We start from the raw sequence: 14463 nt of genomic DNA, 5'->3' as shown, positions 1-14463 counted from the left end.
TATGTGACATCTACAAGTGATAAACGTGGGACCAAAAATTAATTCACCTACTGGACACTAAACACTAGGGACTTAGTCCAGATGTGGCCCGGCTTAATCCACCTGATCCCCGATAAACTCTCTGCACTCCACAAGTGTTCATGAGCCTCTTGAATGATCTTGCTCTTCCACTTCTCAGGTTATCCTTTCTACCGCCCTTTTCTTGTTTGCTAGCCACCTGAAAATGTCTCGGATATCCTGTTTTTATTTACACCACAGTTTCTCGTGGGCCTTTATTATACCTGCATACAGCGCTCATGCTTTTTTTCTCCCACTGGAGGAAGGGTACTTTATGCCCCAAAGCTTGTCTGTATGCCCTCCAACTGTGCAGCTGGTCCAATAAAAGATAGCACCATACAAATCTTTGCCTCTCACATTTTTCCTGGACCATCGTGGCAACAGCATCACTTCAATTCTACCATGACTTTCTCTAAATGACCTTGCATTAAATTAGGCAAGCTTGCTGGCCTGCCTATGAGCCGCAGCAGGGCTGTCCTGTCCATCTTCTGAGTGTCCGGGGTGCCCCGCAGACTGTCCCAGCACCCCAACGAAGCACTAGGACCCCTGTGCCACACCGTTGTGGGCTTCAAGCTGCAGTATTTGCACAAACCTGTGGAAGATCATTTGGCAGCCAGTCACCGTGTGCTTGTGCAAAGATTCATGCTAACTTCTGAAGAGCTGCATGTGGCTCTGGGGCCACAGGTTGGCCAGCCTTACTCTTGGTGGTCTACTAATCAAGATAACCTTTATTAGGGCAATTTTTCTGTTTGCTGGCTGCTCCTGGCCTCTCTCGTCCTCTTTCACATTCTCCTTTACTTCTTTTCAAAGTCTTGGATCTACCCATGGAGACCTAGCAACAGCGAGGGTTTTAGCTTTAGTTAAGTGGGAAAGGGAGGGTGAGTCAGCTGAAGATTAGATCATGCCTCACCTCTCTGAAGCCATAACTCTAAAAAAATGTTTTTTACTTTGCCCTGCCTTTCAAAAAACAAAAAGATGCATATTATATTCTGTAGTGCATTGTATGTGAGAAGATATGTATACACAATTCTCTGTTTCACAGAGCAGTTTTGCAATAAGTATCCTATACACACGGCAGCAGGAGAACATTTCTGTTCCAGAGAGTTAACAACCGAGATAGGCCAAAAAAACCCAGGGTTGGAAAGGAAAATTGTATTATTTGGCAGGCTCATGATGTCAAGTGTCTGTATTTTAAAAAAGGAATAATGAAATTCAACATTTTAACAAGCAAATAAGGATTTTGAGTTAGAAAGAAGAATCAAGATGAATAATGGGGGAAATGTTGCTCTGAGGCTGGGATTTAATTCAGACTGCCAACGGGGGGTTTTTTCCATGTGCTATCGGGAAGTATAGTGAACGAGACCACTTGCAACAAAATTGTTTGAAACAAGATAATTGCTAATCCCTGCTCTAGCTGTCAGAAAAAAATTGAGATCACAAAGCTAATGGGGAAAAGAGAGAGACCAACCTGTTAATTTGTTTGTTAAATATTTGCAAACTGCCATATCAATAATGAATCATAAAAAAAAATCCTCCCCTTCCAGATTGGACGCACAATGCAAAGCTTCGCTATGCAGCACCTCAGCTATTATCAACAAAGCATTTATTATTATAATAGATGAAAAACAAGCTTCCTGGCTGAGAAACAAGATCAATTTTAGCTCAAGCTATTTTATTGCATTCTAAGTGCTAGAATTAAAATGCAGAATATATGTTCCTTAAAGCAAATTACAATACAAAATTGCCTTATTATGATGTACACGCACCTTCCTGCTCTGATCCTTTCACTTTGAAACGGGCAAAGCACCCCCCACCCCTCTTTTCTGCCTGATTCAAAGCTACTAGAAGGATTCCCATCAGCGTCAGTGAGCTTTGGCTCTGGCTCCAGGACTGCAAGATTAGACCCTCCAAGTCCTGACAGATTGCATTGACGTGGTCACTTTGCATTTTGAATGGAGTCCAGCACAGCTGTGGTCCCTTCTGGCCCCAAATCACAGCGATCCTTCCTGACCTTACACTCTACGGATGTGTGGGCAGCTTCAAAGTGATTTGTTCCATTTAAAATGTGCTCCAATAAACCAAATATCAGGAGATCAGCACACCTGCCTGGCGCTTTCACATGGTAAAATGATCGTTTTCAATACAGAGCCCAGTCTTGCGGTTTCCAGCAGTTTGATCGGAGCGGGTAGGCAGGGCTGGTTCTGTGCGTTTTAATCACACCCTGACATCAACCTGCCAGGAGCTGAGTCTCTACCTATTCTCCTGATTTCCATGTGCCAGTGGTAAACAGATAGCTTCCCTCTGCTCCGGCCTTTATTTCATATTAATGAAAGAGAAAAAAAAAATGAATTCCTGTAAGAAGGACCGTGGAGCATGTTTCTCTCCTGTAGCAGGTGAATCGGGCAGCGGGGAGTTTGCTGCATTTACAAGCATCATGCACACGTACAAATCCATGGAGAGATGATTTACAATTGCCCCAGATGTCTGGGGGGATGTGAGGCACTCGGCAGTTTCTAGGAGATCTGGCACCCCGCAGGGTTAGGCACTTATTCTCCGATAAAGAAGTCCCCGGTGAGTTTTAGAAACCTCTTGCTAGCTTTCTAAATAAGTACCTTCTCTGATGATTTTTAATTGCAACCCCCCTGGGAACTATAGCGGCACGCCCAGTCCAAATCGGCTCATCAGATCAGGTTACCAAGGGAGCCTAATTTCATCTCCCCCTTGGATGAGGCCATGGTCCTCAAAGGGTGGCCTAATGATTTACTTAGTTTACCCTGCTTAAATTTCTGCGGCATGAATGTGCTTAGAGGGAGAGCAAGGGATCTGTAATGGGAAACCATGACTAAGAAGATGGAAGTGTCAAGAGCTTGACAGCTGGAACCAAGAGGAACCGCAGGAGAAGCCCAGAACAATAGAGGAGATTGAAGAGATGGCATAAATGCGGGACGGATGTCATCATTAATAAACTCCAGAGAGTGGCCAAACAAATAAAAAACCTCAGGGCTCCCCAGGAATGAATAACCAGCAGCCAAGAGTCAGCTACGAGATGCCTCTGGAGAGTTATAATCCAGGCTGGAGGAGGGACGCTGCCAGAGAGAACTTAGCATCGATCACCAGAAAGGAAGGAGGGGTGAGCGCGATGGGGTTAGAGAAAAATAGCTCTGATTAGTGCAACCAGCTCAACACACTGGTGGAACGAACACTGTGCACTAGGATCGAGTGTAGGGCGTATCCAAAGTCCCGGACTAAAGAGTCTGGGATGGAGGATGATTGCCTGTAGTATCCGGCCTTGGGCCCACATGTACGATGCCTGCCAATGGGTCTGGGAGTATCTGAAGTCCCAGGGGGATGGGTCTGGGACGGAGGATGCTCGCTGGTTATGGCGCCATCATGGTGTCTGGAATGACTGAGGTGTGCCTGCTCAATCGATATGGTTTTTGGAACGATTGAGTTCTGCTTAATCAATATGATTTGGCCCTGATGTGGCTAATTTGACCTGGAATACAAAATATATTTAAAAAGACCCAACAATTTCTATGCAGCAACGGGATCCTGACAGGGACCAATTAAAAACTGAGAGCACGAGTTGGTGTGCACCCTCTTTAAGACACAATAGGAATATTTAGATTATTACCTGTGCTGCTACCAAGGCTGCCTTTTAGCCCAAATCCACCGGCCACCCACATAAGCCTCTTGGCTCACACCCCTAGCAGCAGTCCGACAGCCCTGGACAGCACTCCTAATATCGAGGCCCGTGGTCCAACTTCCCTTTGGCCTATACCCTATGTTTCTCAACTCACCTGAGCATTGCATGGAGCACAGGAAGTCTGCCACCAACTCTTCTTCACCCCACTTTCTATCTCTTCTGTCTGTAATAAGAGCCTCTCAGATAATAAGAGCCAAACTCAGAGGGACAGACAAGGGGGAATGATTCCTAGAAGGTCTCCATGTTGGTCGCACGTCTGCTCATGGCTTCTCTCTCCTGGATGTCCTACATGCTGCCTTAGCAAAGCAACGTAGACAGGGAGGGTCAGCTCATGTACCTGGGGGTAGTTCACAGTGAGTCCCAAAATAGAGGTATAGACACACCTAGTGTTTCCTGGGACAACTAAGGTGTTTCACAGGAAAATACAAAAGATATTGCCTGGTACAGTTGGTACTATGGGCTACAGAGATGATATTTTGGTCTGGAGGAAGCCAGTAGGAGAGCACGGCCAGACCCAGGTCAATAAGAAGCGCCAAGCAGCTTTGCAAAGGAAATCAATTGGATACAGCTAAAGAAACGAACAGAAATGTAAATTGTACATATGGGAAATAACACATCTGAGAGAAGACACAGCTAGGTGAGATGCTGTCCAGTTCCTTGGCTCGGGGTGATTACTGAACACCCCATCTGACTCACTGAGGTTGATAGGTAAAGCTATTTGTAGGAGGCAGCAAGGAGGATGGGAACAGCTGGAACCTGGCCCAAGAGGCAGTGATGGGGCTGCCCTGCCAGCACAAATGGGAGGAGAGATGACAGATAAGGAATGTACCCTTGTTTCAGAGCATGAGGACCATTTACATCCTGTTCCACCTGTCAGGAACTTAAGTGTGATGCTGTTCCACCCCATTCAAGCCCCGGGAAGTCCATTCTTTTTTGTAATGTTGCATCACCTTGGCCAAGTAATAAAAAAGCAACAAGGAGCAGGAGGACTCATCCAGCTTTGGTATTAACAGTTTTGCAGGGACTCGAGCAGAGTGGAAGAGACTCCTGCTTCCGTGCTAAATCCACTTTGGTGCATAAGAGTCAGAATTGGATCTGATCTGGAAAATCAAAGTAAGATCTACACATTCATTAATGTACTGTAGGTACCGTGCATTAAGTTTAGGACTTATACTAAACCAGTGTGCAGTACCTCGCACTACTGCACAGTAGTGTTTAGTGCGCACGGGTTTTTAGTGACGGTTACTGCACAGTAGCCTAATACTATGGTGCAGTAGCATATTAGCATGGCGTCTGCCTGGTACGCTACTGCCCACTGTTTTCAGGCTACTGCACAGTTAGCATCTCCTGTAGACGTGCCCACTGAAACCATAAACTAACCCTGATTTTTCTTTTTAGTGAGATATAGCCGGGAAAGTCTTAAACCGGATCCCACCAGCCTACGGAGAACATCTTAAGAGTGTCCTCAAAACACGGGAAGAGTTGCTACATTTCCTTGTTGATCAGCTGAACCGGGCATGCAAACTCTCCCAGGAGGCACAGAAGAAGCAGCGATTGTTGTATTTTCTGCAAGCTCCATAATGTGCTGTGAGCCTTTGTCAAGGCAAATCATTAGCTAGGATTCCACATTTTTCACGTGGGAAGCCGTTTGCAGGAGATGAATTTAGGTGTCTGCCTTAGGAAATGGTTGGTTTGCTGCAATAATCAAGCAGCGTTTCTGTTGTTATTAATCTGGCTTTCGTCAGGCGCACCGTGTTCTTTGGAGGAGAAAAAAATCTGTGTCATTAATAAATTTCTGCAGTAATTGAAGGGGTCTCAAACCATCTGCGGCTCTGGAGGCACCTAGAGAGTGCCAACACCTGGCAGGTCAGAGTGGCAGGACTGCTAATGGCCATTCATCAACTGGGAGACTTGAAAGGTAGGAAGTGTCTCAGGAGACCTTTCTGCTCATTCCTCGGGAGGTTAATACAGATCCTCTGGCCAGGTTTGCCCAAGTCTTCTGCCTCTGTGGTTATTTCAAACCCTTGAAAATCTGGGTAGCAACATGCCACGTTCTGACCACCAGGGTCTAGGACAACTCCTAGACCTGCTATAATATATTTAACCAACATACTAATAGCAAATGCAAGGCCAGGACTACTCCAAGATTTAACCATGCCGCTGTGCTCTCAGATGGATGGTTTTTGTCCCCAGAAATGTTCCTTGTGCTTGTGAAGATAAAGCGTGAGCACATAAAAAGGAGGAAACCAGACTGGAGGTTGGAGTGGGGCGCTCACTCTGAAACGTAACGATGGCATGCAAGCGCCGGGGCTCTCCGCTGTTTCGCTCTTAAATGCTTTCGCTCAAACAACATGCTTCCCTGCCTCCCGTGCCTTTCTTGTGGAGGACTTTTCAAGGATGCAATGCAGGGGCTGCTGCCCCAATTGCATGATTCGCTGTCTCCCATTGGAAGCATTGCATTAAAATGCAATATGTAAAAATCAGCCTGAGTTTCCAGTGCTCAGTGCAGAGTCCACGGGAACCGAGCCCGGGAGGCAACTCCTGGGTCACCGAATCCTTTCCCTGTGACTGCAGGCATCCACAGGGCCTGGCTTAAGGGATCCTATGACCCCAGCTGACTTCCTGCAGGGGCTGGACTCGATGATCTCCTGTTGGTCCCTTCCAGCCCTGATGTCTATGAAATCTATGAAATCTATGAAATGATAGTGCATTAAGAGCCCTGTATCCTGAAGCTGTATATCCACATCCCAGAATAGGCCAAGCGCGGCAGTACCAGTGACAGCTTCCTTCTGCTGCCCTCTTATTTCGACTGCTGTTCCTCCCTCCAGAAAATTAGAGGGGCATATCCGAGTGGCCCTGGTAGTATGAGCATCGCCAAAAGGTCAGCCTGGTTGTCTTGAATTCCTCATTGCAACGTTGTAAGCTGTTAGCTTCAGCGCTCGGGAATATCCCCCTCCGCAACGGCTCTACTAAACCTCTGTGGCGGTGCCCTTTATCACACATTATTAGAGAGGCATTTTGAAAGGTCTAAAGTCCTCTGCTATTTAAGCGCATGACCTTTCCAGTTCTACGATCTCATTTTCTCTCCGGTTAATGTGCTACAATGAATTGCACCTGCCGCTGAGCACTTGGTTCATCAGCAAGTTGGTTAGACCTTGGACTCTCCCCCCAGCCCCAACATGCAGGCTGAATAATGCTGGAGTCCTTCTCGAGAAGCCATCCAGCATCCTTCCTTGGCATATAAAGCCGAACGAAATGCAGTGAAAGATGTCTACTGGCTCTTCGTTTCCTCCGTGCGTTTGGCGCCTCATTTTCTGCCCAGGAAATGGACAGGTTTTTTTGCGAACACCAGCTGTGCGACCTCATGCCAACCTCTAGCCTTGAAAGCGGAGCATTATTTTTTCTAAACCCCTCAGCTTCTGGAGTCATGGGATTACACAGAGATGCTCAATCTGTATTTAAAGACAGGAAATGTTTCCAGTCTTCCTGCTCGCAGAGAAGAACTCAAAGCCCTGCCCCAGCATCCTCTACAAACTCAGAAGCCGGAGGACACGTGAAAAAACCCAGCACTTATTAAAAACATCTCATGGTTCTTGGTGGGGATCTGACTGAAGATTTTTTTAATACCTGAGCCTCGAAATAGTGCTGACTTCCTACCTGCTCCCAAGTCAATTTGTTCAACTGCAATTAGTGCAGAGGAAGAGACGTTCACTGCATTGACATCTTCACTGGCATGGGATCCTTATAGAAATGTACCTCAGGATCCCCACAGCTCCGATCCAAATGCCACGGGTGATCACCACCGCTACATGAAGCCGTTTCACTGCTATATGATGCTGTTGGGATGGTCCTATAATGGCATACGGGGGCTGCACGCAGCCAGGGAAGGCATAGGGAGCAGTGTCTGCAGTACAGCGTTGCACCCTGACCTGCCTCAGGCTGCAGGGATCAAGTGATGGATGCTGTGCTTTCGCAAAAGGAACGACGGCGGGTCGCATCCTGCAGGGTTTATTCAGGGCATGGGCAAAATGGGAGTTTTCCTGAGTAAGGACAGGAAAAACAGAGTACGGCCTTCAAGAGTAACAGAGTTTTAAAGAGCCCTGTCTTGTAATCGCCTATACGGGAGGCGTCCAATTTGACCAGCCCCTGGGCTGAATCTGGAGCACGGACCACTGGGACAGAGGTGGAAAGGGACCACTGCGACCTGTGGGCTGAACTCCTGTCACTCTTGTTGGGTGCATCTACACACGCAATTAATGCAAAGCAATAAACTCTGGCACGTATCATGCTGGAGTTCATTGCTCTTGGGCACGATGCTTGCATGCGTGTCTGGGACCGCAGCACTTTGAGCTGGGCTGGAGAAGCCCTGGCTGGCAGGGACCCTGGGGAACAGCCTCCCCGCCCCCCGGCTCAACACATTACAGACGGGCTGGCTGGGGCACAGGCGGGCTCTGCAATGAAGCACCCTTGTGCCCCCGCCAGCCCTGTCAGCGGCTGCACGTGTTGCTGAGCTGTGCACCAAAGAAAGCTGCCATGGGCTAGTACTTGTATTTACATGTACTAACCTATGACGGCATTTCTTAGCTTACTGCAGCATAATCAGGCCACATGCACGCACACTTTTTTTTTTAATAATATATTTCACGTTCCAGGTCAAGTTAGCCAAATCGGTTCCCAATCATATCAACTGAGCAGCACTCAGTCGTTCCAAAAACCATATTGATTGAGCAAGCACAAGCCAATCATTCCTAACACTATGTATGGTGCTACAACCGGCAAGCAGCCTCCATCCCAGACCCATCACCCCGGGCTTTCAGATACTCCCAAATCCATTGGCAGGTGTCCTATGTGCAAGCCCAACCCCGGAGGTCTTGGGGTTTGGATGTCCCCAGATACTAGATAAGCATCCTCCATCCCAGGACTTCAGATACTCCCTACACGCGATCCTAGCCCACAAGAGGCCGAGATTCCCTGAAGAAAGCTGCAACCACACGTGTAGCTATGAGGCGTTGGCTGCAGAGCTAGTTATGCAGCTCCACAGTCAACGTCTCGTGTAGACGCGCCCGCCAAAATCAAAATTCAGATCAGCCTGGCTCCTGCGAGCGAGTGGGGAGGGCGCTCACACCCCAGCACTGCCCGGCCTGAGCCCTGCGGCCAGCGCACGGACAGCCTCGGCGGCACTATATGCAGGCACAGCCTGGACAGGCAGCTCTTTTCTCCCGGCTTGCACGTACTCCCACGAGTTGCCCCATTCTGGATTTGCGGGGCCTGGTGCGAGGGCTGTGTTGCAGCCTTTCATGACCGCAGTCACAAAGAACAGGAGCGACGATTTCCCTCTGCTCCCTCACTTCATGGCACCAACCTGGCACACGGGGAAGTCTGGAAGGCCTCGGCATCCAACATTTACCAGGCAGAGTCATACAATATATTAAATGCATCTTTTATGAGTTGGGAATGACTCCTTTCATAAGCTCAGAGCATGTGACAGCCTTCGGTAAGGCTGCCAAGTAGTGGGCAGGGGAAATTTTGTGTTGAAAGGTGCTTTAAAAGCACACGCAGTGTTTAGGAATGCCTCGCTTGGACACAAGGCTTTCCCCCTCCGCAGATGGGAGTTCTCAGCACACGGCAAGCCGATCACTTCCCAAGGAAAGGGCTCCAATCTTTTCCAATTGCTTCAACACCGCACATGCCCTGAAACCCCGAACTGCTTCCAAATTCAAGGCTTATAAAAATTTAAATGCTCCAATAATTTTAAATTGTGTCTGCTCAGCCCTGCTGGAGCCTGGCCAGTCCTTCAGCTCTTTTTTTTTTTTTGCAGAGGGGGATGTCTTTTTATTAGCGCTTCAATTTGGAAGCAAGTCAAATAGCATCATAGCAGAGCGATTCGGCAGTAGCTGAGCTGATTCGCAGGGGATCATAAAACAGGATTAGGAAAGCAACAAGAAAGCCTGGGGGAGAAAGGACCAGCTGAGTCATGGCATGCAGACAATAATACAAAAAGGAGCAAAGGGAATAATCCTCCACCGACGTTGGAAGAATGGGGCTAGATGACCTAATAGACCGTTTTCAATGCCCTTCACTCCCCTTTGGGACATGGGGTTGAACGTGGCATCTGTTTAACAGCGTCTAGAAACATATACTGAGCCGGTGTTGCAGCTGCATGACTGTTTGGGACAGGAAGAGAAGGGACAAACGGGAACATATCCCATCGGACTGAAATGGAAACGGGACTTGCATGCATTTCAACTAAGCTGGAATTAGGTCCTCTCTTAGGAGAGTGCCATGGGGTGGTTGAGACCTATTCAGGACAGCATCTGTATTTCAGACAGCACCGACAGATGTACCCACGTCCCACAGCCCTCAGGTTAAGCACGTGCTTTTCTGGGCAGGAATGGGATTAAATGCTGATTTTTTTTCCCCACTTCATTTGAAAGACCAGAGAAAAATCTGTCTCAAAGCACGTACATGAGACTTCACCATCACCCAGGAAATATGCTAATCAAATACCGTAAGCTGTGCTAGGCTTAGACCCAGCAATAAAGCACCCGCACCCCTTAGACAAGGCTGGCGAGATAGAGACTCTGCCTAGGCATCCCTTGATACCAATAATAAAATCTCACAGTTCTGTCTCAATAGCTCCATCCAGAGTCTTGTACAGAGGCAGAAGAAGAAAAGATGCAGCTTTGGAGAAGTTGAAAGGAAATCTAAGCGAGTTAAAAATAATCACTTTTGCTGCGTTCTACTTCACTAGACTGAAATCTGAAAAGGACAACAAAGTGCATCCCTGTTTAGCCCGCGGCGGGATGTCGGCAGCTTTACAGTAACTGCTGCGACATGCAATCCCGGGAGAACAGCTGCAGCATAAGAGGACATGCTTCAAAGCTGCCCATCCAATCTTGCCACAGAATATATATATATAACAAAGTGGTTCTCAACCTTTTTTAGGCACCCCTTACTGGACTCAAGGCACTCATCATTGGACTCAAGGGACCCATCAGAAAATGCGAGCTCTCAGCTTGCACTCATTTTTTGACCAGGGAAAAATAACAGATCAGTGCTCGTGTTGCAAAGAGCTCAGAAAGATCACAAGAGGGCAGAACGTTTTTGGCACTCTGGGATTTCTGGTGGAAATCTCTGGGTTTATCATGAGAACCGCGTTTTGCGTCGGTGTACCTAAGAGAGCTAGTATTGCATGGGACCCCGCAGCACTCTTAAAAGGATCTCATAGCATCCCTGGGCGCTGCGGCATCCTGGTTGATGCACCAGAACATAAAATGCCCAGTAAACTCTTTACCTTTTCCTAAGGTGCCTGGTGAAAGGACCTGTGTGCTTTTATGGGCTAAAAAGCATAAACTGATGCTTTAATTGCAGCGAATCAAACCACCCTGCCTGGCTGCAAAGCCCTGGTGCAACACTATACGCCAGACAAATAATCAAGCCAGACAAAGAGCAGCACACGCATCTCGCTCAGTGACATTCGGGGCCACATCGGATTGCATATGGCTCTGGAGGCAGAAATCATAAATCAAGACCGTCCCGAAGCTGTAAAAATGCGGATGAGGGGCGCAGATGGAAAGTCACGTGCTGGGATCTTCTGTGATCGTCTGTCCCACGTCCAGCCCTCGCTGACAAAATGGAAATCTCTCTCCACCAGATGGTGCATCCATAAATTCCTTCTCTTTTCCAGACTCTTGCAAAGCCAGCTGTGCTGCCTCAGAGCACCTGACACGCACAGTGCTCCTTCCCCATCCCGCTGCTCAATATATATTTAAAACCAAGTCACAGCGAATCTTTCTCTGATTAAAAAGGGCGGGCAGCTTTAAAATTAAACCGTATTTATTTATAAGTGCCTTGAACACCAGAGAAGTTTTCTTGGGGAGTTTCACACAGGGGTTTGGACCCTTTTTTTTTAAGGAGAAAAGGAGGCATTCTGTCCAAAGGAGAAGGTGGCTCCATTTCAAATGAGAAAGGCTGCCACACACGTGGAAACCTCACCGGTCATTCTTCAGTCTCCCCTTCAACATGTTCAGTTCATGGAAAGGCCATCCTGCCCCGCTCCGACAGTTTATAAGTTTGCTTTCTTGGGAACAAGGCTAATCATGTTACTTGGCATCTCTTCCTTCTCTTCTTTTTCTTTCAGGTCTTCGGGATCCACGCTGACGTAGAAATAGCCCATGATAGAGAAGATGATGCACACAGCAAAGAGGAGGCCAGAAAACAGGACAAACTCAGCCCACTGGAAAAGAAGTGCAAACACAGCTCTGAGCACCCCGTTCCCAAGCGAGGGAGGCACCTGCTTCGTTTTAGAGGGCTCTTTGCATGCGAGGCCTTCATTGCTAGGAATGCTCACAGGAGGAAAGCCTCTTTCTTGAGGTTACTGGGACCTCTCTTGTATGAAATTTAGTCATTATAAGCATATAGCTAAAGCTAATTGATGTGAGTGGATGAGCTAAAGCATGGTTCATCCTCCGGATCCCTCCCAAACAGGCGAATCTGCCTTAAACTTCTCCAGCAAGCGGGAATGCACAAAGCTAACCATTTAGGGGACAAGCAATGCTTAAAAAATTCCCACTGTTAAAACTTAGTGTTACCTTTTCACTAGCAATCAGAGCCTCTCCCAATTCAGACCATCTGGGTGAAACTAAGCTCCAAATCTAAGCATCCCAGTCCCAAACCTGGCAACAGGAGCAAGTGGTCTTTTAGGAATCCAGGCGCCTTCGCCTCACTGATAAGCTCCCCACTGGGCTGCGTGCCAGCCTTATAGCAGATTGCAGTACAACCTGCTGCCATACAGGGTGCCCATTGGGTTAATGGTGCACATTGGGTTAAAAGTGCTTATTGGGTTAAAAATCCACATTGGGTTAATGATGCTCGTTGGGTTAATGATGCACATTGGGTTAACAATGCACATTGGGTTAATGATGCTCGTTGGGTTTACGATGCACTGGCTCCAGCCCTTGGCATGTTGGGCTTACAGTCAGGGCATTTTTAACTATTTTAAGTGCCCCGATGACAGAGTGCCAATGCAGCGCCCCCGTGCCCAGCCCCGTCACAGCCATACCTGCTCCAGCGGTGCAGCCTGCGCCACAATAATCACGATGACATTTCCAAAGGCCACGGTTAGCAGCCAGCTTGCCTGGAGCACGGACTTCATGCTGACAGGAGCCTGAAAACAACACAAGGACGTGCTCAATGGCTTGGGCTCCGCACCTGTGTTTCAGCATTTGGCTGCTCTTTCTCCCCGATATTTCATGCCAGGCCGTACGGACGTGGAGGGCTCTATGGTGCAGGGGGTGGACCAGGGTGGAGGGAATGTGCTGCCAAGTGGACACCAATGGACTCGCAGAGCCTTGCAACTGAATGTAGTGTCACAGGTAAGTTAGTGTCTTAATTTTAAACCACGCGTTTACCGGAGTTGTTGCCAAAGGCCAAATTACAAGTCAGTAGCAGTGATGGGAAAAGAGTCCAGAAGTCCTGATTCTTAAAGGGATTTTGTCTTCCCTTCTCTAGCAACCGTCGATGAGTCCCAAAAGTACAATACCTGAGAATAAGAGAATGCCAGGCCTGTAATGGAGAACATCACTTCTCCAGCTGATATCAACAGGTACTGCGGCAACTGCCAAGCCAGATGAATATGATTGGCTTTGATATCTTCTGATTTCCACATGTGGAGAGTGTTTCCAGATGCCTAGGAGAGACAGCACAGGGGCACGCGGATGAGCTGCTGAAGAAGATCTAACCTGCATGGGCTTCCACGCAGAATTTACCAAAAGTGAGTTTTCTTGTAAAGGCGGAAGAAAAAAACCTGCTTTTTGATTTGCCGGCTGGATCTGAATCCTACCAACTTCCTGCACCATCAGCAATTCAGGGCATGTGACAAGAGCGAGGCACTGGACGCGCAGCCCGCTGGACAGACCTGCTCTTGTCCGACACCTACACCAGATGCCCTCGTGTGGTTTACGGTACATTTATTTCTAACTCTCTAACTTTGCTTCCTTCGATTTAATTAACATCTGCCCTATTACAGAGAGAAAGAGAGACTAGCAGCCAAGAACACACCAACCTGCAATAACTTCAAGTCAACCTAGAGGAAACAGCAAATTCTGCTTTTAAGAAGGATGCTGAGGAAGGCACGAGCAATGCTTAATCACCATAAAGGGAGACAAATCAAGAGGGCATATTTCTGAAGGCTCAAAGAAGGGAAAGAAACCTCTGTGTCTTGCTTGTTAGGCCAAAAAAATGTCAGTGGTGCCTTAAAAATAGCTGGATGGGGATGGAAGCTGCATGAAAACACTGTCCCTAATGATTTACTTATTAGAGTCCAGAGGCTTTCCCACACTAACTACTGCATTTAGGTCATTTATACAGCACTTCAGACAGGAGGCGGGGATGCCATGCAAATCACAGGAATGAGTACTGATGGGATCCCAGCAAGAAACATCAAAACCCATCACCAGAAGGAGAGAGATATGAAAAGGAAGAGCCAGGAGGGTCAAAGACAAGTTGGGATAGGCAGGAAAGCCTCATATGGAGCCTTAGGAGACAAGTGCCATGAGACGAAGGGGGGCGGCTGACTGTGGACACATGAACAAATGATACCCAGGGCAAAGTGGGGTCCCCCAGGGCTCGGTCCTCGGGCCCGCACTGTTCAACATCTTCATCAGTGACTTGGACGAGGGGGTAAAAAGCACCTGTTCAAA

General features: G+C 47.8%; 1 protein-coding gene and 1 long non-coding RNA gene across 3 annotated transcripts in view; one reads left to right on the top strand and one right to left on the bottom strand.

Moving 5' to 3' along the window:
- Positions 1-11581: 11581 nt before the first annotated feature.
- Positions 11582-14463, bottom strand: part of SLC15A2 (solute carrier family 15 member 2) — a 66938-nt gene continuing 64056 nt past the window's right edge. For both annotated transcript variants that reach the window (XM_019554302.1, XM_019554303.1), the window contains exons 21-23: positions 13305-13451; positions 12825-12929; positions 11582-11999 (exon numbers count right to left, since the gene is read on the bottom strand). In XM_019554302.1, the coding sequence (XP_019409847.1) occupies positions 11829-11999; positions 12825-12929; positions 13305-13451 (423 nt within the window). In that variant the 3' untranslated portion in view covers positions 11582-11828. The remainder of the gene's footprint in view (positions 12000-12824; positions 12930-13304; positions 13452-14463) is intronic.
- Positions 12047-13416, top strand: LOC109322981. Its single transcript, XR_002104520.1, has 2 exons — positions 12047-12136; positions 13274-13416. It is a non-coding gene; the product is annotated as an uncharacterized LOC109322981 (long non-coding RNA).

The sequence above is a fragment of the Crocodylus porosus genome, unplaced genomic scaffold (assembly GCF_001723895.1).
Source record: "Crocodylus porosus isolate Cpor-Errol unplaced genomic scaffold, CroPor_comp1, whole genome shotgun sequence".
NCBI lineage: Eukaryota > Metazoa > Chordata > Crocodylia > Crocodylidae > Crocodylus > Crocodylus porosus.
Note: the sequence above shows the minus strand (reverse complement) of the source record. Positions and strands in the feature narration are given on the sequence as shown.